Source organism: Moschus berezovskii, chromosome 27 (assembly GCF_049115385.1).
Source record: "Moschus berezovskii isolate FMDL1 chromosome 27, NW_MosBer_1.0, whole genome shotgun sequence".
In the NCBI taxonomy this organism is placed as follows: Eukaryota; Metazoa; Chordata; class Mammalia; order Artiodactyla; family Moschidae; genus Moschus; species Moschus berezovskii.
Genome location: NC_142486.1, coordinates 38594491 through 38619518, shown reverse-complemented (window position 1 = coordinate 38619518; position 25028 = coordinate 38594491). Strand labels below are relative to the sequence as shown.

Here is a 25028-nt window from a genome sequence, read left to right as displayed (position 1 = left end):
GAGGGCCCGGCCCATCCTCCCACCCCAGATCCACGCCCTCCAGGCCCAGGGGTGCGCGGCGGCAGTGAAGGGGGAAGAGGAGAAGAGTCTGGAAAGGCCCCTCTATTTGCAAGTGTGGAGGTCAGCCGTGGAGGAAGAAGCCTCTGAGAGCACCGCACCCTCTGGGTTCACAACCCTTGTTCCCCATCCCACCCGCAGACTTCTCTCCAGAGCAAGGTGACTGCCATCCCCAAACCCGAGGACCTGGTGCTCTGGAGCAGTCTCCACGAGGCCATGTTCATCCCGGTAAGTGAAGAACGTGGCAGGGGGTTGACCGGGGTTGGGGAGGGACGGGTGATGGGGTGGGGGGAACAGGGTGACCACGAGCTGGTCCGGAGCAGCCCCACCAGCCCAGCCCTGCATCCCACAGGGAGCTGCTTCGCAACTGCTGGAAGACTCCGACCTGTGGCAGGTTTCGGAGCTTGCCTCAGAGTCTGCTGTTGCCCAGACAGCCAAGGATCGCGGAGGAGGGGGTCTCAGCCACTTCTCAGAGGCCATCCAGCATCCCAGGTTCCTGGAGACCATCTGGCAGTACCAGGCGCCGAGGCAGCTGCTGGAGGAGGAGTCTGCCCAAGCAGCTGTGCTCCTTGGGGCCGAGGGGCCAGACCAGCCCCAAGTGCTAGAGCCTGGGCCTGGGCCTGGGCCTGCGTTGGGACCCGGGCCTGCGTCTGGACCTGGGCCTGGGCCTGCGTTGGGACCTGGGCCTGCGCCTGGACCTGGGCCTGGGCCTGCGTTGGGACCCGGGCCTGCGCCTGGACCTGGGCCTTCATCCGAAGCTGGGCCTGTGTTGGGACCCAGGCCTGCACCTGGACCTAGGCCTGGGCCTGCGTTCGGACCCGGACCTGACCCTGAACTGGAACCTGCCCCAGGCCTTCAACCCACACCATCAGGATCCTGGACAGTACCACCACAAGGCTGGCCTTTTCCCAGAGGCTTTCCTGGGATCAGCCCTGGGCCTTTCTGGGGCTTCCAGCCTGGCCTAGGCCCAATGGGCTTCCCGCCTCCCAGGTTCCGGGGCTTCAGGGCCCCACCTCCAGCCATGGAGCTGGGCTCAGCTTGGCCTCGTTCACAGCAGCCCATGTACCGCCCAAGAGACATGTCCAAGTTCTCAACTCTCTCAGAAAAGGAGGAAGAATACTCCTCTGTGGAAAGGGGAGGCCCTCAAGACAGAGCCCTGACAGCTGAGGTCCCACCAGGAGGCCTCCCTAAGGGATTCCGGTCTGCCGTTCAGCAGATGAAACCCAGCGCTGCCCTCACGGCTGCGGCCGCTACCTCCTACACCTCTGATGTGGCCACATCAGCAGCCCGGGTGGCCAGGGCCGCTGCCAAACTGATCAGGGATGCCCCCGCCACCAAACTGGCCACTGTAGCAACAGCCGTAGCCACAGCCGGGCCCTTAGGGGTCCTTGCAGAATTTCTGGGTGCAGGGCCCTCGCGCGGGGCCTTCCCCGGGGATGAGATGGAAGACTTGCTGGAGGTGGAGTATGAGGACTTGCCCTCTCCTTCATACTCTTCTGTCTCTGTCCCTCCTGACACGGCCCTGTCCCAGGCCATGCTGGCTGCCAAACATGCCACGACCCCCGAAGACAAGAAGAAGGCCGTCAGGTATTCCATGAGCCACATAGCCCAGATGCCCGTTAGACACAACACCCTGAAAGAAGAGTTTGCCCAGCTGTCATCTAACCTGCAGCAGCGTATGACTTATCTAGGTAGGCCCGGCCTGACTCCTGGAAGGGTAACAAGGGCCCAGACCCTCCCTGTGGCCTTTGAGAAGCACCTCCTCTCCATTTACCTACCCCAACAAAATGTTACCTTCTGGCTAATACCACCATTAGCCTTTCATTCCTTTGGGTTAAGCATTAACCTCTTACTAGTCTATTCTCTTACAATGAATGTACAATGAGGTCTTATCTTAAGGAAGAGGGGTCGTTACAGTCTAAAGTTGGTGCTTAAGGAGGAAAAGGACAAGTCAGAATTACTCTTGGAAATTCCCTTCTAATTGTCCATAAAACAGTACTACTGTACAGTGTTTTGATAAGTTCAGATCAACCAGAGTTTCTAGGAGCACTGAACAGACCCCAGATGATGTGGTCAGTTTGGGATCAGGAACAATAGCTGGGCAAACATATTTCCTTCAAGGCCACAGTCATGTTCTAGGGGGCAGTAGGACCAATAGGGGGCTTCCTAGGTGGTACTGGTGGTAAAGAACCCGCTTGCCAGTACAGGAGACGCAAGAGACACAGGTTCCATCCCTGGGTCAGGAAGATCCTTTGGAATAGGAAATGGCAACCCACTCCAGTATTCTTACCTGGAGAATCCCCATGGACAGAAGAGCCTGGTGGGCTGCAGTCCATGGGGCTGCAAAGAGTTGGACACGACTGAGCACACAGGACCAATAGATTTATGCTCCCAGTTCATGCCCACTATGAGCATATGTTCACTGTGCGAAATGGAGGGTGGGGAGTGGCCTACCCTAAAAGTTCTGAACCTTAAGCTTGCCTCAGCATCCCTGGGGGTCGTGGTAAGTCACAGACTGCTGGGGCCAGCCCCAGATCTGGCTCGTTGATCTGGGTAGGACCCTGGACTTTCTTTTTATAACCCTTTCCAGGGAATGCTGCATATGCTGCTGGTGACCCAGGGAACCCACTTTGAGATCCACTGTCCTTGCCTCTTTGAATCCTTATCTTGCTTTTGTGCTCTCTGCCAAGTGTAGTGGTTGAATTAACCCAAGTTGAATCCATATGTGGCACCACCCTTGGTGGGCAGGTGAGGTCCCACGGATCTTGAAAAAGTAGAACTTTGAGCAGCCAAAAAGATCCACGTCAATTTCTGAATCCTGGGGCACAGCTCAGGTTATGACAGTCATGAATTTAAATATAAAACATAAAGTCGTAGTAGCCCAAACTCTACTTCTGACCAACTGCCACTTTTGTTAAGAAAACTAAAGATAGCTTGTAAATGTGTCTTGGCTGCAGTTTCTCATACTGTGCCCTGGACATCACTTTTTGGCCTCTCCTCTGAAACTGGATATAGGGTACTTTCTGTCACCCCACTCCTTTTTTGTTAAACCTGTCTTTCTTGTTGTGGGATAATACATTATACCACAAGTAAACACTCCATAGTTTTGCTCAGGACCATTTCTGGAAGGGCAGTAAATTCCAGAGAGGTTTCCCTAGGCCTGAGCTGTCTACTAGGATACCATAGACTGTCAAAAATCTGAACTGGGGCAAGTTCAAGTTCTCATGTTGTCCAAATACAAAGTATACACCAAGGACTTCCCTGTGGTCCAGTGGTTAAGACTTGGCCTTCCAATGCAGGGGGCAGGGGTTTGATCCCTGGTCAGGAAGCTAAGATCCCACATACCTCCAAAAAAACAAAAATGTAATACAGAAGCAACGTTGTATGAAATTCAATGAAGACTTTAAAAATGGTCCACGTTAAAAAAAAAATCTAAAAATGCACATTGGATATTGAGGGCTTACTACGAAAACAAGAATGTGAAATTATTGTTAATCATTTTGTTGATCACATGTTAAAATGATTTTTTTTTTTTTTTGGCCCTGCGGCTCCTGGGACCTTCATCCCCCATCCAAGGATTGAACCCATGCCCTCAGCAACAAATGCATGGAATCCTAACCACTGAACTGCCAGGGAATTCCCAAAATGATACTATTTTGGATTCAGTTCAGTTCAGTTGTTCAGTTGTATCCGACTCTTTGCGACCCACAGACTGTGGCACACTAGGCTTCCCTGTCCATCATAAACTCCCGGAGTTCGCTCAAACTCATGTCCATCGAGTCAGTGATGCCATCCAGCCATCTCATCCTCTGTTGTTCCCTTCTCCTCCTGCCCTCAATCCCTCCCAGCATCAGGGTCTTTTCAAATGAGTCAGTTCTTCTCATCAGGTGGCAAAAGTATTGGAGCTTCAGCTTCAGCATCAATCCTTCCAATGAATATTCAGGACTGATTTCCTTTAGGATGGACTGGTTGGACCTTGTTGCAGTCCAAGGGACTCTCAAGAGTATTCTCCACTACCCACAGTTCAAAAGCATCAATTCTTCGGCGCTCAGCTTTCCTTATAGTCCAACTCTCACATCCATACATGACTACTGGAAAAACCAAAGCTTTGACTAGATGGACCTTTGTTAGTAAAGTAATGTCTCTGCTTTTTAATATGCTGTCTAGGTTGGTCATAACTTTTCTCCCAAGGAGCAAGCGTCTTTTAATTTCATGGCTGTAGTCACCATCTGCAGTCATTTTTGGAGCCCCAAAAAATAAAGTCTGTCACCGTTTCCACTGTTTCCCCATCTATTTGCCATGAAATGGTGGGGCTAGATGCCATAATCTTAGTTTTCTGAACGTTGAGCTTTAAGCCAACTTTTTCACTCTCCTCTTTCACTTTTATCAAGAGGCTCGTTAGTTCCTCTTCACCCTCTGCCATAAGTGTGAGGTTATTGATATTTCTCCCGGCAGTCTTGATTCCAGCTTGTGCTTCATCCAGCCCAGCGTTTCTCATGATGTACTCTGCATATAAGTTAAATAAGCAGGGTGACAATATACAGCCTTGATATACTCCTTTCCCAATTTGGAACCAGTTTGTTGTTCCATGTCCAGTTCTAACTGTTGTTTCTTGACCTGCATACAGATTTCTCAGGAGGCAGGTCAGGTGGTCTGGTATTCCCATCATTTTAAGAATTTTCCACAGTTTGTTGTGATCCACACAGTCAAAGGCTTTGGCATAGTCAATAAAGCAGATGTTTTTCTGGAACTCTCTTGATTTTTCAATGATCCAACTGATGTTGGCAGTTTGATCTCTGGTTCCTCTGCCTTTTCTAAATCCAGCTTGAACATCTGGAATTTCATGGTTCACACACTGTTGAAGCCTGGCTTGTAGAATTTTGAGCATTACTTTGCTAGTGTGTGAGATGAGTGCAATTGTGTGGTAATTCGAGCATTCTTTGGCATTTCCTTTCTTTGGGATTGAAATGGAAAACTGACCTTTTCCAGTCCTGTGGCCACTGCTGAGTTTTCCAAATTTGCTGGCATACTGAGTGCAGCACTTTCACAGCATCTTCTTTTAGGATTTGAAATAGTTCAACTGGAATTCCATCACCTCCACTAGCTTTGTTCGTAGTGATGCTCCTAAGGCCCACTTGACTTCACATTACAGGATGTCTGGCTCTAGGTGAGTGATCACACCATCGTGATTATCTGGGTCGTGAATCTCTTTTTTGTACAGTTCTTCTGTGTATTCTTGCCACCTCTTCTTAATATCTTCTGCTTCTGTTAGGTCCACATTTCTGTTCTTTATTGAGCCCATCTTTGTATGAAATGTTCCCATGGTATCTCTAATTTTCTTGAAGAGATCTCTAGTCTTTCCCATTCTATTGTTTTCCTCTATTTCTTTGCATTGATCACTGAGGAAAGCTTTCTTATCTCTCCTTGCTATTCTTCGGAACTCTGCATTCAAATGGGTATATCTTTCCTTTTCTCCTTTGACTTTTGCTTCTCTTCTTTTCTCAGCTATTTGTAAGGTCTCCTCAGACAACCATTTTGCCTTTTTGCATTTGTTTTTCTTGGGGATGGTCTTGATCACTGCCTCCTGTACAATTTTGGATTAGAGTGGGTTAAAAAGATTTTTTAAATTAATTTCACCTGCTTATTTTTAGATTTTTCTTTTAAAAGATGTCACTAGAAAATTTTAGATGACCTGAAAGGCCCCCAAGCTCACCGCTTCCTTCTATCGGAAGACATCATCTTAGATACTTCACAACAGAAGCAGATAGAGCTCTAGAAGCATCTTTCGCCATCCCTGTCCCCAGCAGCCACCCATCCTTTGCTTTCAGCTAACATGGGAGCCTCTTCCAAGCTTGGATCAACAGTGGACATCTTGCAAGAAAAGATTGGCAACCTCCAGCAATCTAGGATGAAGGTCAGTGTCCTGGGCAGAAAAGGCATTGAGAAGATGATGGCGTGAGGTGACAGCAGAGTCCATGGCCAGAGCCAGGGCAGGTCCTGCCCTTCCGAACGAAGAAGCACTATCTGTCCTGGAGCTGAAAGGAGGCCGATCTGCTCCGGCTGGGGCGGGGCTTCCAAGGGTGGGCAGCTGTACGGTTTCCCCTACAAGGGTTTAGGAGGCTGTGGGCTGGAAGATACCCCGGGCTAGTACCCTTTTCAAGTCCCTTCCCAGCCATGGCGACCTCAAGAGAAGAGGCTTCAGATGTCTGTGTCTCCTCCTGTGTAGGAGGAGGAACTTGAGAGAGTTTGGGGCCACCAGATCCAGATGATAAAGGACCACCACATCGTGCTGGACAGGGCAGTGAACAGGCTCCAGATTCGCCTGGATGAGTTAAAGGTCTGGAGGTCTGGGAGGCCCAGAGTGGGGAGGATTCCTCATCAGGATGTTAAGACTCTTCCCAGAGGTTTTACAGATACCCCGAAGGCAGGGGAACCAGGGACACTCCCCTGGCATTTCGCTGTGTGTGAAGTAGACAGCCACAAAGAGCAAACCAACCCCACCACCCCACCCCCACATATATACCAGAGCACCTGAACAGGGTCTGTCTCGTTTACCACTGGGGTCACCCACCTGGCGCCAAGTGAAGGCTCAAAATGTGCTTGAACAAATCAATGAATGAATAAGAGGATTTCTGGCACCAGCTGTGCATGTCTGTAACCTTTCCCCTAAACTGTCTTATTGTCTGAGCTCTCACCCCACAGGGACTGGATGAAACAGTGGCGTCTGACGTGAGAAATGTGAGGACCCTGAAAAGCACCTTCCAGAGGTCACTCAGCCAGACACCTCCTCCCGTGGGCTGGCTGGGCTGCCCTGACTACCCCAGCCTGATGGTCCTCAGGACCATTCTGGTCTGAGCCTTGTCCCAGAGGCATCCCAGATCTTCAGAGAAAAGATCACCGTCCTTCCCAGTGGGAAGGACGGTGACCTTTTCCGAAACAAAATCCCAAACAGAGCCACCTGAGGTGGTTCCTGTGGGGGCTTTCGACTCCAAGTCAGGGGCTGTTGGTGGAACACACTAGGATGTGGGGAGCAAGAGGGGAGGGCAGAGCTCCCCTCCCAAGGTCGTCACACCCAGTGACCAGGCCAGCCTGCACAGGGCAAGTTGGACGGGAGGAAAGCTTATCGATGGCGAGCTGATGCCCAGCCTGAGTAGGGAGGAAGGGAGCTCCCAGTCCATGTGTGGGCACAGGATACACAGTCTTGGGTTGAGACTCTTGCGAGTACCAGGATCAGGAAGTGTGCCATCTCCTGCCAACTCTGGGTTCTTGTTTAGCCACTGCTTTTCAGAGAGGCTGGGATGCTGTGTCCTAGGGACCTACTGGAGCCCTTCCTGGTTGGAGACTGGGGCCAGTTCATCCGGCACGTCTGATGTGGGTCCAGCACCACATCCCACTCTGCTCGGGGGAGGGGGGGTGCACAGGATCTGCCTCCAGAAAGCCGTCACTGGTCCCTCGTTGAGAGAAGCTCAAAAGGAGTTTGGCTCAACAGGCTGAATGGACCAAGTCAGCCTTTGTCCGGACTTCCTTCCTGCCCCTCATGCCAGCAAGAGCTAATTGCTTCTTAAAGTGGACCCCGGAAGGATCTGGAGCGGGGCTTTGTATACAGCACACTTCATCAAATAATTCTTAAATGAACACGGGCTGTGAATCATCAGCAGCCCCATGGATCCCTTCCAGCAGAGGGAGGAGGGAGGCAGACACCCGCCCCGGTGCTGTCACAGCAGCGGGGCTAGTGAAGAAACGCCGCCGACACAGCCTTCTACCTGGAAAGCTGGGGGAAAACGTTCAGGACATAACAGGTGGCACGAGAAACCCCATCACCCCTGCGTCATTTGGCCCACATGACTGAGCCTTCACTCGGCACCAGGCGCCCTTCCAGGCCCCGCGATACAGCGGTCAAGAAGAGGGACAGCGCCTGGGCCCTTCTGTGTTTCTCGCGGGGGAGTGACAGTATTAGTTTGTCTGTAATTGAAGCATGATTTACATACCGTCAAATGCCCAGACTTGAAGCATAGACACTCGACTCATTTTTGCCTCTTTGTACAGCCATGTCAGCTCAGACTGCTGCTTTCAGAGTTTCTCACAAAGGATGCAGCAGGGAAATGAATGAGGACAGAACTCTTTTTTACTGACTCAGTGTGGAAATGTGAAAACACTATTTGCCCTTGGCAAACGAGCAAGTATCTTTTAGAAGCTACAGGCTGCATTCCAGGACCTCTTTTTTTTTTGATGTGGACCATTTTTAAAGTCTTTATTGAATTTGTTACAGTATTGTAGTTCAGATGGTAAAGTGTCTGCCTACAATGTGGGAGACCCAGGTTTGATCCCTGGGTCTGGAAGATCCCCTGGAGAAGGAAATGGCAACCCACTCCAATACTCTTGCCTGGAAAATCGCATGGACAGAGGAGCCTGGTAGGCTACAGTCCACAGGGTCTCAAAGAGTTGGACACGACTGAGCAACTTCACTTCACTGCTTGTTTTATGTTTTGGTTTTTTTGGCCAGGAAGCATGTGGGACCATTAGCTCCCCAACCAGGGATCAACACACTCCCCTGCGCTGGAAGGGGAAGTCTTAACCACAGGATCAACAGGGAAATCTCCAGAACCATTCTTTTTATTTTCTTTCTTTAAAATCCCTATTGAAGTTCAGTTGATTTATAATATTGTGTTAGTTTCTGTCGTACAGCCAAGTGAATCAGTTATACATCCAAAGCCATGCTTGGAACAATCAGTGATACCCAGGGCTCTGGGTTGGTGCAGGAGAGGACTGATATGAGAGCTGACATGTATCAAATGCTAACTCTTCTAGGAAGATGCCATTTCTAGTCCCCTCGGCTTCCTCGGGGCAGGAGTGATATTAATGCCATTTGAGCAAGGAGGAAACAGATTCAGGCAGAGTAACCAGCCAGCTGGGAGGCGGCCTGCCGTTGTGGTTAGATAGGCCTGGGTTTCAATCCCGATTCTGCCACTTACTGGGCATTTCTGTGGCTGCTGTAACAGATAACCACAAACCATGTGACTTAAAACTAGAGACATGTACTCGTCCCAATTCTTGGGGGCGGAAAGCCCTGAATCAAGATGCTGGCGGGCTCTCGCGCTGGCAGGCTTCAAGGGGGATCCTTCCTGGCCTCTCCTAGCTTCTAGCGGCTCCAGGTGTTCCTTGGTTTTTAGACGTGTCGCTCGAGTCTCTGCCTCCATTGTCAGGTGACCTGCTTCTCTGTGTGTGTCTTTGTGTCTTCACGTGGCCTCCTCATCCATGTGTTCTGCCCTAATACAGTGTGACCACATCTTAACTGAATACACCTGTGAAGAGCCATTTCCAAATAAGGCCATGTTCACAGGTTCTGGGAAGGACCTTGGTCTACCCCGTGCACAGGAAACCCTGGCAGTGGAAGTTAGAGGGGCCTGGCTTCTCTGTATTTCTAGATTTTAATTGGGAACAGCCAAGTGGGGCTCTAGGTGTTTATGTCGGGCCCGATGACTCCAAAAGATCAGCTCCCCGCTAACGTGGGGTTGGAGGAAAAAGCCTGACTCCAGGCAGAAGCAGGAGCTCCCTTCCCCACCTCCACCACATGTACTAGACCTTGAGACCCATCTGGGTGCAAGGTGGATGTGAAGAAGCTTTGCGTTAATTAGAATTAGGTTCGTCTTCAAATAACATAAAACCCCCAAATAGCTGGCTTAAACAAGTCATAAGTGTATTTGTCTTTTGTTTTTTGTTGTTAGTCGCTCAGTCATGTCTGACTGTTTGCGACCCCATGGACTGTAGCCCACCAAGTTCCTCTGCTCATGGCATTTCCCAGGCAAGAATATTGGAGTGGATTGCCATTTCCTCCTCCAGGGCATCTTCCTGACCCAGGGATGGAGCCTGTGTCTCCTGCCTTGGCAGGCAGATTCTTTACCACTGAACTACCAGGGAAACCCCGTACTTCTCTTTTATGTTCAAGAAACTCAGAGCCGGTATAGAGCTCCTTGGTGTGTGACTTCCATCCACAATGTCACCTCATGGTCCAGGACAGCTGCTGGCGCTCCAATGATTTAACTCTGTGTCTAAGCCAGCAGTGAAGAGAACACCTACCCACTTCCATTTATACTTCAGTGGTCATATCAAGCTGTAAAGGAGGCTGTGAAATACAGTCATGATTCTGGGTGGCCAGATGCCAGCTGAAAGATGGGGGTTCTATTTCTGAGAGTGAAAGGGAGACCAGATACAAAGGGAGAAGTAGAAGCCTGTCTCCAGTTTTGGAGGGAGAGTGACCTCCCCCACTGATGGGGACGTGGCCCAGTAGATTGAGGCTCTTCCCAAGCAGGGAAGCTGGCTACTCCTGTTGTGCGGAGGGTCCAGTCAGTGGAGATAGGACAGAATTGATGCAGGGAATTGGTTCTTTGTGGAGTCATGGGGGTGGGAAGTGAGGGTTTTCGCCTGACACGGGGCGCAGTAGGTGTCGCATATAAGTGCTTGGTTGATATAGAGACTCCCGTTACAGATCAGAAGAGATGCACCTGCCTCAAACATCTAGGGACCCAAAGCATCAGCTCTGGGTTATGCGTTCCTACTTCCAGTCTTCCTTCCTTTCCTGTGCAGCAAAATTCTATGATGCCACCCCCAAGGGGACAGCTTGTCCTGAGCCCCCCGTTCCTTCCCTTTTGATCTGGAAACCTAGAGCCCAAGCCTTTCACTGTGTCGCCCCACCTGCTGTCCACCCGGCCCCATTGGTCCCTTCCTAGAGCGGAGGCTGAAGGCAGAGGCTATCCTCAGGACGTCCGAGGATGACTGACACCCCTCCACCTCTGTTCTTAGGTTGTCTATGCTCAACTAAGAAACCTAGAAATGTACAAGGCAGACCGAAATGAGATGGAGCAGGAGTTGAAAGAGGTGAGTGAGCAGACTCCTCTCCCCCACCCCCTCCCCAACCCTGTGCCGGCTCTCCCACTGAGGGAAACGGAGTCATCCAGCCAGGATGAAGCCAGGCAGACAGACTTCCCAGGCTTCCTTCCACCTTTATCATATAGAAAGTCCGGGGGAAGTTCTCAGAAGTTGTCCCACCAATTCTTATAGTCAGTGACTCCGGATTAGTGACAGTTTTTTAAACTGAAGTATAGTTGTTTTACAATGTTAATTACTGCTGTACAGCAAAGTGATGTACACAGTGAAAGTTAGTCACTCAGCCCTGTCTGCCTCTTTGTGACTCCATGGACTGTAGCCCACCAGGCTCCTCTGTCCTTGGGATTCTCCAGGGACTGAACCCAGGCCTCCTGCATTGCAGGCGAATTCTTTACCCTCTAAGCCACCAGGGAAGCCCAATGTACATAGTATATACACATATATATGAATTCTTTTCTTAATATTCTTTTCCATGATGGTTTATCACAGGATATTGAATATAGTTCTCTGTGCCCTATGGCAGAACCTTGTTGTTTATCCATCCTATATATAAAAACTTACATCTGCTAACTCCAACCTCCAACTCCATCTTTCTCCCAACCCCGTCCCCCCAACAACCACCAGTCTCTTCCCTGTGTCTGTGATTCTGTGTCTGTTTCACAGACAGGTTCATGTGTGTCGTGTTCTGGATTCCACATATAAATGATACCATATGGTACGTGTCCTTCTCTTTCTGGCTTAATTCACTTAGTCTGATGATCCCTAGCGGTATCCCTGTTGCTTCAAATGTCATTATTTTGTTCTTCTTTATGGCCAAGTCATATTCCATGCCACACACACCACATTTTTATCCATTCATCTGTTGATTTTGGTGGTTCATTTTAGTTGTTTCTATGTCTTGGCTATTGTGAATACACAGGCCTGCATGTATCTTTCTGAATTATAGTTTGTGTCAATTTGTTAAGTGAACTTAAAAACCATACCTCAACTTTTCCATCACAGGAGAACCTTGGCTTTGATCTAATAGCTGTGTTTGAGCCGGACCCCAAGGTTGAATTTAAGCCAAGGCTGAGTATCCAGGGTCCCAAACTAGAACAACTGACCAAAGATCTAACCTCCCCAAGATCCCCTCTGCTCCCACCCCCGCAGCCCTACCTCCCTGAGTCCCATCTCTCCCCAGAAGGCCGACAAGAGCTCCCTGGCAGGCAAGGCAAGCCGGGCTGACCTGGACACAGTGGCCATGCAGCTGAATGAAATGATTCAGAGCATGCTCTTCAGGGTGGTTGCCAATGAGGATGATTGGAAGAAGGCTGTGGAGCAGTTGGACAAAGATGTACGTACCAAGGTGAGGAGCTCTGTATTAATCACCACCTCCTGCATAACAAACTACCCTGAAATTTAGTGCCTTAAGACAGCAAAGTTCCCAATTTCTGAGGGTCAGGAATTTGGTAGCAGCTTAGCTGGGTGGCTCAGGGCCTCCCACAAGGCTGCAGTCAGGGTGTCGTCCAGGGCCCACCTCGTCCAGAGGCTTGACGGGGCTGGAAGAGCCACTTTCAAGATAGTGCCCTCATGTGGCTGTGAGCAAGACTTGGCACTTCCTCATCACACAGTGGCCTCCTTAGGGCTGCTTGAGCAGCCTCATAACATGGCGACGAGTGTTTCTCCCCCAGGAGCACAATGATTCAAGAGAACAAGGCAGAAGCTGCAATGTCTTCTCTGACTTAGCCACAGAAGTCACACTCTATTACCTCTGTAATATCCTGTTGGTTACACAGGTCAGCCCTGTTCAGTGTGATAGTCGGGGAACGTCTGGGACACTGACCACCATAGTGCTCCTCTCTGGACAAACAAAGGGACGTGGCGGGAAGAGGGGGCATCCTACTGGTCATTTATTTATCCATTCATCATTTAATGACCACCTGTATTGAGCCAGACCCTGGGGAAATGTTGATAAGGAGTCATAGCCTTCATTTGTACCATCCAATAGAGAGACAAGAACAGTCAGGCCAACCCCTTCCATGCTGTGTGGTTCCTGCAGCTGATGTGACTGGTGTGGATAAAGGCACTGGGGTTTAGAATGAGGCCTGCGGGGTCTGAGTCCCAGCCTCACCGTGATCAGCATTGTGTCCTGAGTTACAGAACCTGTTTGAGTCTCGGTTTTCTCATCTGTAAAGTGAGGGTTTATTCACTCATCATCCACCTGTTGGGCACCTCTGGTTAATGAGGATACGACGATAAGCAAAACAGATGTGGGACACACTTGCCATAAAAATCAGGCAAGTCAACGCAGAATTACAGCTGACGTAACTCAGTTAGCTGCAGAACCACTGACCTGTTTTCCTCCCATAATTCTAGGGCAGGGTGGAAACAAGTGGGACAGGAACCGCTCTAGATTAAAAGAGTCTCAGGACTCACAGCAACCCAATGCGATGCACGAGGAGACGTCCCACATGTTTCAGTTGCTCCAGCTCTGAAAACTAGCTGGGAGTTAGATCCGGTTCAGGCATGAGTGCTCATTATGTCAGATGGGACAAAGGCATTGCGGTCATGCAAGAAAATCACTAAAATATTTGGGTGGAATGTTGTGATTTCTGTAACTTAAAAAAAATAACAACAACACTGCATCAGTTCCTTGGAGGTCCAGTGGTTAGGACCCTGCACTTCCACTGCAGGGGTTCAAACCCTGGTCTGGGGACTAAGAGTGTGCAAGCTGCACAGCACAGCTAAAAACAGAGAGAGGGAGAGGAAAAAAGGCAGATGGAGCAATATGTTAATAATGATTAAATCTACCTAGTGGGTATTTCAGGGTTCATGATTCTAGCCTTTTCTCCTCTCCATGAGTCTAATTTTTTTTCCTTTTTTGTTGTTTGTTGGTTTAAGTGATCCTGTCCTCATTGCTCTCCTTTTCTTTGTGTATTTCTCATTGTGGGAAAATTCACATGACATAAAATTAACCATTAACAGTTTTAAGGTGATGAATTCCATGGCATTTGTTACATTCACAGTTTTGTGTTAGCACCACTTCTCTCTGGTTCTGGAGCATTTCCATCCCCCTAAAAGGAGACCCCAGGCCCACGAGGCAATCACCCCTCACTCCCCCTTCCCCCAGCCCCCGGCAACCACTAATCTACTCTCTGGATTGGCCAATTTTCAGACACTTCATATAAATGAGTCACACAGCATGTGACCTTTAGTGTCTGGTTTCTTGCACTCAGCATCATGTTTTCAAGATTCATCCATCTTATAACATGGGCTTCCCTGATGGCTTAGATGGTAAAGAATCTGCCTGCTATGCCAGAGACCCGGGCTTGATCCCAGGATCGGGAAAATGCCCTGGAGAAGGGAATGGAAACCCACTCCAGTATTCTTGCCTGGAGAATCCCATGAACAGAGGAGCCTTGCAGGCTACAGTCCATGGGGTTGCAAAGAGTTAGACATGACTGAGTAACTAACCTACACATGTAGTCACATAAATCAGAGGTTCATTTTTTTTCCATGACTGAATAACACGGTCAGACAGATAGACCACATTTTGTTTGTTCATCTGCTGACTGACACTTGGGTTATTTCCACCTTTGGACTCTTGTGAATAATCCTGATATGAACATTCATGAGCAAGTTTTTGTTTGAAGACGTGTTTTCCATGACTTTGGGTAAATACCCAGGAGTGGTCATTTATTTATCCATTCATCATTTAATGATCACCTGTGTTCATTTAGTGACCACCAGGAGTGGACTTGCTGGATCGTATGGTAATTCCACGTTTAACTTTTTGTAGGGGTAATACATTGTGATGTCTGTGATTATTCTCAGATGATTCAGAAAACAAACACTTACATACATATGGACAGATAAAGAAGACATTGTGAAATGTTAAGAACTGGTGAATTTAAGTGGATACAGGAGTGTCCTTTGGACTATTCTTGCAACTTGTGTGTAGTTTTGGTCTTTGTGTGTGTGTAGTTTTAAAGACTGTAGTTGGTCTTGGTTGCAGCACTAAGGATCTTCATCACATCATATGTGATCTTTCATTGCAGTGCACAGATTTCCTAGGTGTGGCTTGCAGGCTTAGTTGCTTAGCTGCCTCATGGCATGCGGGATCTTAGTTCCCCGACCAAGGATCGAACCTGCATCCCCTGCACTGCAAGGTGGATTCTTAACCACTGGACCACGAGGGAAGTCCACAACCACCTCACTTTTCTTGGTTAATCTTGTTTGTTGTTGTTTAGTTGCTAAGTCATGTCCAACTCTTTTGCGACCCCATGGACTGTAGCCCTCCAGGCTCCTCTGTCCATGGGATTTCCCAGGCAGGAATACTGGAGTGGGTTGCCATCAATCTTGGTACTCTCTCTATAACTTTGCAGGTTGCTGGAGGGACGTGGAGTGATTACTTAATTGACTAAACACTCTTCCCTTTGGCTTTTGGCAGCTGGTTCCCAGTGATTTGGATGATCTGAAGAAAGACATGGACGAGGTCTGGAAAGTTGTCAGGAATCTGCTGATTGAAGTCCTCCATTTTGACCCCGACAATGCCGCCGGCTTTAGGAGGTGAGTCCCTCCAGGGAAGGGGTCCCCTGCAGCCCTTGCAGCTCCCAGAGGCTGCACGGCCCTCCCTCCAGAGAGGAAATAAGAGAGGCATCCCAGCGGATTCTGGACTCTGGGAGGAAGGACTCAGACCTGTGGACCTGGGAGGGGGTACGTGGGGCTTCCCAGTGGAGGGGGCGATGAGGCGGAGAGCACCAAGCTCAGAGGCGGGCCGCCCTGGCCGTGGCTCCAGGTTCTTTCACGAGGAAACGGAGGCTCAGAGAGGGAGGGGGCCCCTGCGAGGCCACACAGGGAGCTTGGGCAGACCTGGAATTAGAGCCAGGCTCCCACCCCATCCAGACAGAGCCCCCGGCAGAGGGACCCGATCTTCCTGGGGGGGTCCTGTCCTCAGATCACCTCTCATGCCCTCCAGTGTCCACCGTGAAGGGTAGCTCTCCCCGGTTATAAAGGCCTCCATTGTGTTTGGGGTGAGGAGAGAAACTACGCCCACTTTTATCCCCCACTGCTGCCCCAAGGGGCCCACGTGGCAGTCAGCCGGGGCCAGTGGAGCTGAGTTGAACCGGGCCGGGCCAGCGGGAGTGGGATCTAGGGGGAAGCCCTGGCCCTGAGGCACGGATAATTGCAGCCTCCCCCAAGCACTGCCCGGGGCGGGGGTGGCCTCATGGGACCCAGCTGGGGTGGTGGCTGACGGAGCGGGGTGTCTTCCAGGAAACTGTTTGAGCGGGTGAAATGCATCTCCTGCGACCGACCCGTGGAGGTGATGACCAGCCCGTGAGTACTGCAAGGGGAACATCCATGTACACCGTTCTGTGCACATGATCCCATTAACTCCCAACCTGGACAGTACTGTACCCCTCCCTTCCCCAGTCCCGTCTGCTGCCTGCTGTGTCCAGGAACAGGGTGGACTCCAGAGGAAAAGGGTAAGAGGAAACTCGGGGAAAGCTGAATCCTGTGGGACTTCCCTGCACATGTTTTTATAGTCTAATACTTTGTGTATTGAGGTGAAATTCACATACAAAATCAGCCATTTTAAAGTGGAAAACTCAGTGGCATTTAGTGCACGTGTGTGCATGCTAAGTGGCTTCAGTCGTGTCCGATTCTTTGCAACCCCATGGACTGTAACCCACCAAGGTCTTCTGTCCGTGGGATTTTCCAGGCAAGAATACTGGAGTGGGTTACCGTTCCCTCCTCCAGGGGATCTTCCCAACCCAGGGATCTAACCCTGGTCTCTTATGTCTCCTGCATTGGTAGGCAGGTTCTTTACCACTAGCACCACCTGGGAAACCCCAAATGAAAGTGTCTCTCAGTCGTGTCTGACTCTGTGACCACATGGATTGTAGCCTGCCAGGCTCCTCTGTCCATCGAATTCTACAGGCAAGAATACTGGAGTGGGTAGCCATTCCCTTCTCCAGGGAATCTTCCTGACCCAGGGATCAAACTGGGGTCTCCTGCATTGCAGGAGGATTCTTTACCATCTGAGCCACCAGGGAAGCCCATTCACCTCAAATTCCAAAATATTGTCATCTCCCCACCACTCAGATCAAGATATAGAACAGTTCCAGCTCCTCAGAAGGCTTTAATTTTTTGTAATGAGGTCAAATACACATAATATAAATTAGCCATTTTAAAGTGAACAGTTCAGGGACTTCCCTGGCTAACCAGTGGTTAAGATTCCTTGCTTCCATTACAGGGAAGGGTCACAAATTTGATCCCAGGTCGAGGAATTAAGATCCCACATGCTGGGTGTTGTGGCCTAAAAAAAAAAGAAAGAAAATGAACAGTTCAGGGACATTTAGTACATTGACAATATGGCCCACCCCAAAAGGAAACCCCGTGCCCATCAGCAGTCTCTCTCCATTCTCCTCCGCCGAGCCCCTGGCACCCTCCAAGCCACGTCCCATTTCTAGGACTCACCCGTTCTGGGTTTTCCTTTTATCATCAGAACAATTGTTCTCAATGACCTACGAGGAGGATGGTGGCCCCACGCTGTGGGCCTTTCTGGAGGAAAGGCTGCGTTTGAGGGCGGGCTTCCAGGAGGAGGTGAGAGCTGGGCCCTCTGCTGGCCACGCGCACCCCCCACTTTGCTGTTGTCCTCCACAGGCAACTCATCACCATGCGCAATACCCATCTGCTGCCACAGCTGCGGCCGGCCAGCGCCAACAGCTATGAGTACCTGCAGCGCCAGCAGATGAGGTGAGCAGGTGGGGATCTGGCCGCAAACTGCAGCCCCGAGACACAAAGGCTGTCCAGGGCACCGCAGCCATCTGCGAGGAACGCTGTCCTGAGCGGTGGGGCTGCAGACGGGCGCATGAGCTGCTCACGGGGAGAGGAATGAACGTGTTATCAGGAGTCTGTCATGCACCAAGAACTGTTAGGGGAGGGAGGGTCTCAAACCTCACACGCCCCTATGAGCGAGGGTTCACACACCGGCTTCCTGCTGGAAGAAGTGAGTCATGACCCCTCGGGGTCCTTGGGGGGCTTGCCGTGGCCTGGCAGGCTCTGTGCTGAGTGCTCTGACAGCACTGACCTCGTTGAAACCTTACACTTTCCCTTTGAGGTCATTCTGCTATCATCCTATTTCACAGTTGAAGAAACTGAGGCTCAGAGAGTTTCAGCAACCGGCCTGAGGTCCCAGCTAGTATGGCAGGCCTGGTGCCTCAACCTCCATGTTTCCCTGCCCCCCGGCTGGCTCCCGAGGCCCCAGCCCCGCTTCTCAGCCCCTGACCCCCCATGACTTCATGAGTGTTTCCCACACGCAGGTCCCCTAGGCTCAAGGGTGGGGAGTGATGGCTGAACAGCAGCGTGAAAGTGAGGGACCTGGGGGCCTATGCCTGATGACCCCCCTCCCTCGCCTGACTCTCTTTTGAGATGAGAGGTTAAGAGGGACGGGTGGTCCAGTGATTAAGACTTAGCCCTTCCAATGCCAGGGGCTTGGGTTTGGTCCCTGGTCCGGGAACTAAGACCCCACCTGCCCCACGGTGTGATAAAAAAAAAAGGAGAGACAGAGGTTAAGAGCCTGCTCTTGGCAGGCCAGACCAGGGCCCCAGGTCTGGGGGAACATGTCTCTCAATTTCTGCTGTCTGTCCCAATGGTGTCTGTCTGTCCAGAGTTCCCCAGCTACTGGCTGGGCCCCAGGACCCAACCTGAGGCTCCTCTGGGGCAGAGGTGCCTCCAGGTGGCTGCTGACCCCCTGTCCTGCCCCCAGGGAACAACAGCAGCTGCAGAAACTCCAGAACCTTGGAGCCCCTGAGAGGAGCCTGGACTCACCCCCTCAGGACTGGGGTGACAGCCCCAGAAACGATGTCAACCTCAAGTTCAAGCCATATGGCTTGTCGACACTCTACCCCTACGGGGACCCTGAGTTGTTGGACTATGATTCTGTGAGTCAGGCCATGGCCCCTGGAGGTGGGCGACCCTGGGGGAGGCGGGCCCTGCTGCCTCTGTGGACACTCCCTGACCTGGGGCCTGGGCTGCCTTAACCAGGCCGAGGTGGACCTCCTGGGCGTGGACGGGATCCTGTACAAGGGCCGAATGACCAGCAAGGACAAGGTGCGGCCGCTGACCAGTGCGGAGAAGGAGCTGGCAGGTGAGAAGCGTCAGCCTGCCTGGGCACCCCTGTCCGGGGTCTGCCTTTGCTAGGCAGCGTGAGGCCCCATGTGAGGCAGGTGGGACCCAGAGCTGGCAACACCTGTGACGGGGGCTCCTCACACAGCCACTGGCAAATGTGGGCTCCTACTGTGTGCCAGGCGCAGCACTGGGGAGCGGCTGGGGAGGGGCACCAGAGGGCCTCCCTGGAGTGCTGGGCGTGATGGGAGAGTTGTGACAAGGGACACTGGTCCAAGGGAGAGGGCCCGGGCTGCTTTCCTGAGGCCTCTGAAAAGGGAAGAGGGCTTCGCTGGATGAAGAAATCAGCTGGGAGGAGAGTGCTCTGGGGAGGGAGTGCGGGCAATAGCAGGTGCAGAGGCGCTGTGCTGGGTGGGAGGCAGGCCCGGGTGGGAACTCAGGAAGATGAGTCCACCCAGGCTGGGGTTGGGCGCGATGAGGAGGAGACAAGGACAGGCCGGGAGGCCCGTGTCCCGACTGTCACAGGTCGGGGAGGGCTGGGTCCGAGGGAGACTGGGAATGAGTCACTCTGGTTGCTGCACCGTCGTGGCTCTGGCTCCAGCTGGCTCTGGCTCCAGCTGGCTCTGGCTGGGGACCCCAGGGACTCAGCTTCAGCACTGGGCCGGAAGCACCCAAAGGGGCGCCTTCTCTGCGCCTTTGAGGTTCACCCATCTGGGAAGAGGGGCTCCACACACTGCCCTGGTGGGGGTGGTCCAGGAGCCACAGAGTCCCGGCCGTGGTGTCCCCCATCACCCCCTTTGCCTCCCCTGACTTGAGAGCAAGCACCAGACGCCTAAGCACTGGTGTGCGGGAGAAGACAGCGGCTGCGACAGACGACCACCAGCTGGGTGCCTGGAGGCGGCAGCAATGAGCTCTCAGTTCAGGAGGCCAGAAATCCCAAATCAAGGTGTGGGCAGGGCTGTGCGCCCTCCTAAGGCCCTAGCGGAGGATCCCTCCTGCCTCTTCCAGCTTCTGGGGGCCCCAGGCATCCCTGGACTTGTGGCTGCGCCACTCGCATCTCTGCCTCCGTCTTTGAGTGGCTTCTCCCCGAGTCGCTTCCTCTTCTGTCTCTTAACTCAGATGGCCTCACCTCAAGAAGCGTGTGTGTGCTCAGTTGCTCAGTCATGTCCGTCCGACTCTTCGCAACCCTCTCCAGGCTCCTCTGTCCATGGGATTTTCCAGGCAAGAATACTGGAGCGGGTTGCCGTTTCCTCTTCCCATCTCAAGATCCTTCACTTATTTACATCTGCAGGCACCTTTTCTTCAAACAAGGTCACATTCACAGGTTCTGGGAGACATGTCTTTTGGGGGGCTGCCATTCAACCCACCACAGGCCCCTGCCCTGATCCAGCGGGGCCGGACACCATCTCGAGCCCTGTATTCCCCCAGAGCATGCATGTCGTCCTTGCAGTGTTAACAGTTCCACGTGGATGAGGTTTGGCTGCTCAAGGCCCTGGGGGAGGGAAAGAGACTATGGGAAAGAGACTCGGACCAAGCCTCTAGGACCCCCAGGCAGGATGACAGCAATGGTGGCCAACACTGAATGGGCTCAACTTCTTTCTTTTTAAAAATATTTTTATTTCTTCTTTTTGGCCATGCCACATGGCATGCGGGATCTTAGTTCGCTGACCATAGATCAAACCCACGCCTCCTGCAGTGGAAGCGCAGAGTCTTAACCACTGAACCACCAGGGAAGTCTCTAATGAATCCAACTCCTCGCCCCGCCCTGCACTGCCTCCTTTCACCCTGCAAGAGCCAGGGAGGCATTGCACAAACGAGCTTGCTGGAGTGCACCTTTGGTGGAGGGGCCAGAGTGACATACAGACCCCACCCTCGTCCCCCGTCATTGGTCAGACGGCGACCCCTCCACCCAGCTCCCCCAGACTGTCACCCGGAGCAAGGGGCTTTTCTCCCCAGCATGTGTTCGTTCTCTGGTTCCACGCAACCAAGCAGGACTGAACCAGGACGCCTCCTTGCTTTATCCTGCTTGCCGGCCACAAAGTCTAACTGGCAATTGGGAGCACTTTAAAACCTGCCGGTGGCCGGATTTTTTGACCTGGTTGTCTTATTGTTCGTTTGTTACTCAAAAGAATATTTGGGCATGCTAAGTCGCTTCCATCTTGTCTAACTGTGCGGCGCTATGGACTGTAGCCCGCCAGGGTCCTCTGTCCATGGGACTCTACAGGCAGGAATACTGGAGTGGGTTGCCATTTCCTCCTCCAGGGGATCTTCCCGACCCAGGATCAAATCCGTGTCTCTTACATCTCCTGCATTAGCAGGCGGGTTCTTTACCACTGGCGCCACCTGGGAAGCCCAATCCAAGACACACCCAGTATCTAAACCTAAACTAGCTGATGGAAACCCTGCCCGGGTCCAGCCTGGTCTCATGCGTCTATCTGTCCTTTGCCCGCAGGGCCACTGAGGGCCGTCCCGCCAGCCTGTACCCTCCCCTCGGATGCCCACACTATGGCCAGGATCTCAGGCGGGCCAGAGGAAGCCCGGGTGCCTAGTGAACAGTGCCCCCAGCAGGAGGCTGGACTTCCAGAGGTCTCAGTGCAGGGAGGGCTGAGAACAGGCGGGGCTGAGGTAGGCGGAGGCATCCAGGTCACAGATGGAGGCTGTCACCAGTCCGGCTGCCGTCCTCACCAGCCCTGGGTGAATGGCCGTCGGTGCCCCCTCCCCAGCCCCTCATCCTTCCAGCACCTTCACTCTCACGGCCTCTTTTCCCTGCACGTTCCCACCTCATGCACTGGCCTCTGGTCTGGGAGGCCAGCCATGGAGATTCTTGGCTGGACCCCCGTCCAGAAAGGGTGACCTTGGGTTCAGAAGTGAAGGATGGAGCCAGACCCCACAGGCCATGTATTGTGCGACACCCTCCTATGAAGTGTCCAGAACAGGCAGGTCGCGAGACGGAAAGCAGGTTTGTGGTCGCCAGGAGCTCGGGGAGGGGGAGAATGGGGGTGACTGGCTCATGGGTACCAACCTTTTTTGGGGGTGATGAGATGTTTGAGAACTGGATGGGTATGGCGGCCACACAGCCTTGTGAATGAACTTGATGCTACCGAAGTGTTCACTTTGAATAATTAATTTTATGTGAATTTTACTTCAAAAAGGGCTTCCCAGGTAGCGCTAGTGGTAAAGAATCCACCTGCAAGGCAGGAGACCTAAGAGACGTGGGTTTGATCCCTGGGTCTGAAAGATGCCCTGGAGAAGGAAACGGCAACCCACTCCAGTCTTGCCTGGAGAATCCCATGGTCAGAGGAGCCTGGCGGGCTGTAGTTCATGGGGTTGCAAAGAGTTGGACGCAACTGAAGTTACTGAGCACACACACACCTTAAAGAAGTGCACACACAGACGAGGAACGACAGGACGGTGGAGTGGGGCACTGTGGCGGCCGGCCCTGCTGGGAACCGCTGAGAACTGGCAGGCCGGCCAGCACACCGCAAGAATAAGGCCTCTCTCCTCCCTGGCCTTGAGTTACTTTCAAAAAGGGTGTGTGAAGAGGCGGGGTGGGGGCAGCAGGGCAGGTCCCGTTGGAGTGAAGGGCCTTTGCAGGTGCCAGAGGACGGGACGTGGGCCTCCAGGTTGGCAGAGCCCTGGGGGCGCCCCCACCCATGCCTGTCTCTTCTCCTTTCTTCTCCGCTAAGCTGTGAAGGTCCCACATCCCCCGACCCGAAGCCCGTATGAGGGTGCCCGCCCGAGCACCCTGTTTGGTGCCATCTACTCTGGTGAGTAGCTGCCCCCACTCCCTCGCCCAGCTGGGATTCCAGTAGCGTGTCTGGGCACCCAGTCCCAGCCTCAGGCTCTCCGGCCCCACCTCACCCATCTCTCCCCTGCCCAGACCCAGAGGGCCAGAGAAGGTCCTTCGAGTAACCGCCTCCTGACACCCAGTGCCCTGAGCAGGGGCTCCCAGCCATCCAGGGCTCCAGCTTCACCCTCCGGCCAGGCTTCCTGGTCTCGGTGCCATCCCTGGGGCCCAGGGCTGGTGTCTGTATTCCCAGAGTCCAGCCAGCTGCAGGACTGGCATAAGGGTGCCCGTTCATTCATTCGGGCCTCTCTGCTGGGGGCCCGAGAGCCGAGTCGGGGCGGGGGGGCAGCTGAGGTCACGACTCCTCGGGTCTCATCACCAACCTGAGCGCGTTTTACAGCACTCAGAGCACTTCCTTCCCACTCGCCTCACCCCGACCTTATCTCGTCTTACTGTCCTGGCTGGGGAGGCCAGTACAGCAGCGGAGCTGAGGCACAGTGAGCTTGCACTGGGGAATCCGGCCTCCAAGCCCCGTTTCGTCTGCGCTGCCCTGCTCCACGTCCTCGTCCACCTCTGGTTTCATCTATCTTGGATGGATGGATGCATCCTCCAGGATGGATACTCCCGCCCCCACCCAGGAAGTGTCAGATGCCTGGGCTGGGTGATTAGAGGTGAACACTTCCAGTCTTGGGGCTTCTCTTTTCCTTAGTGGGGATGGCCCCATGGGGCCAGCCTTTCTCCAGAATGTTCTTGGGACACACCGTGGGTCTCTCCTGCTCCTCCTGCTCCCCGCAGCCCTGCCCCCCCGCGCCAGCATGGGCTCAGCCGCCTCAGGCCCTCCGCCGACGATGCCCACCCGGCCTCCGTCTCTCCCCCCCGTGCTGCTGCTGCCACCGCTGATGCCATCTCTGCAGGACCCCCAGCTGGCCCCCCAGCCGGCCCCAGGGGCTGCCAGGCACCCACGGTCCCTGCGCCTTGAGTCCCGAGCCAGCCCGCAGTCCGCCAAGGAGCCCAGCAACCCGTGAGCCCTGCGCCCGCCCCCTCCCCACCAGCATCTCCACCACACCCCCCGGCCCCTGAGGCAGAGACGGTGCCCTGGGAAAGGTGCGGGGGTCCTGGGCTTAAGGGAGGGGTCTCCACAAGGGACTCATTTTGATCCAGTAGATTGCCTATGGATACACACAACACAATCCGTCTCATGCTACATTTCATGGAGAACACAGCTTTCTTGCTAGACTGAATTTTCCACTAAACCAGTTTAATTCCTTGACCCATTTTCAATACAGCACAGTTACAGTGGTTTTAAAAAACAATCACTTGCCTTTTTTATTTTGCTGAAATGATTTCATCAGAATGCGTTCCAATTACAGCCAATACCGCTGCCCATTTTATTTAGTGAGCATTTGGATCGGTTTTCTCATGGGAACCAGATTTTACTGCATGCATGTTTTTTTACTGTCTGTTGATTGTTTCCACCAGTAATCACTGTTATGAGTTGGGTATTTAAAGAATGATTGTTTGTATTTACTTCTGGCTAATCCACGAGGCACTCGGAGCAAAAGCCCTGGAATCCTCCAGGACCTCTCCATCCTGTTTGGTGTCTTGCTGGTTCTTTGGGTCACGTGCTCACTGTCTGTGTGCTTGGTGGACTGACCAGCAAAGCATGCTCATCTGGGGTTCCACGACTGGCCCCGGAGCGAAGAGCGGAGTGCTCATACCTGCCTGGTGGGTCCCTTAGCCCATGTGGTTTCTGCCCCTGGGATGGTTTTGTGAGTATGTGACCGCACCACAGGGCTTAGTTACCTGACCAGGGATCGAACCCCTGCCCCCTGCATTGGAAGCGCAGAGTCTTAACCACTGGACCACCAAGGAAGTCCCTGGATGGTTTATTGGTTCCCCTTCTCCCTCTCTGGCTTCCCTGGTGGTTCAGCAGTAAAGATTCCACCTGCAGTGCAGGAGATGTACAAGACACAAGTTCGATGCCTGGGTCAGGAAGACCCCCTGCAGGAAGGCATGGCAACCCACTCTAGTATTCTTGCCTGGAGAGTCCCATGGACAGAGGAGCCTGGCAGGCTATAGTCCAAAGGGTCGCACAAAGTCGGACATGACTGAAGTGACTGAGCACACACGCTTCTCCCTCTCAGTTTGGCTGTTTCTCCCTTTCCACCCCTAGGTTGTCCAGTTGCACCCT

General features: G+C 52.7%; 1 protein-coding gene across 1 annotated transcript; it reads left to right on the top strand.

Moving 5' to 3' along the window:
• Positions 1 to 50: 50 nt before the first annotated feature.
• Positions 51 to 24340, top strand: C27H16orf96 (chromosome 27 C16orf96 homolog). The gene is made up of 12 exons (XM_088833305.1): positions 51 to 285; positions 410 to 1748; positions 5886 to 5971; positions 10858 to 10932; positions 12122 to 12286; positions 15371 to 15489; positions 16195 to 16257; positions 17587 to 17679; positions 18692 to 18866; positions 18970 to 19072; positions 22737 to 22817; positions 23633 to 24340. The coding sequence occupies exons 1-12, from the start codon at positions 274 to 276 to the stop codon at positions 23860 to 23862; spliced, it is 2541 nt and encodes an 846-aa protein (XP_088689431.1). The 5' UTR covers positions 51 to 273; the 3' UTR covers positions 23863 to 24340.
• Positions 24341 to 25028: the final 688 nt, after the last annotated feature.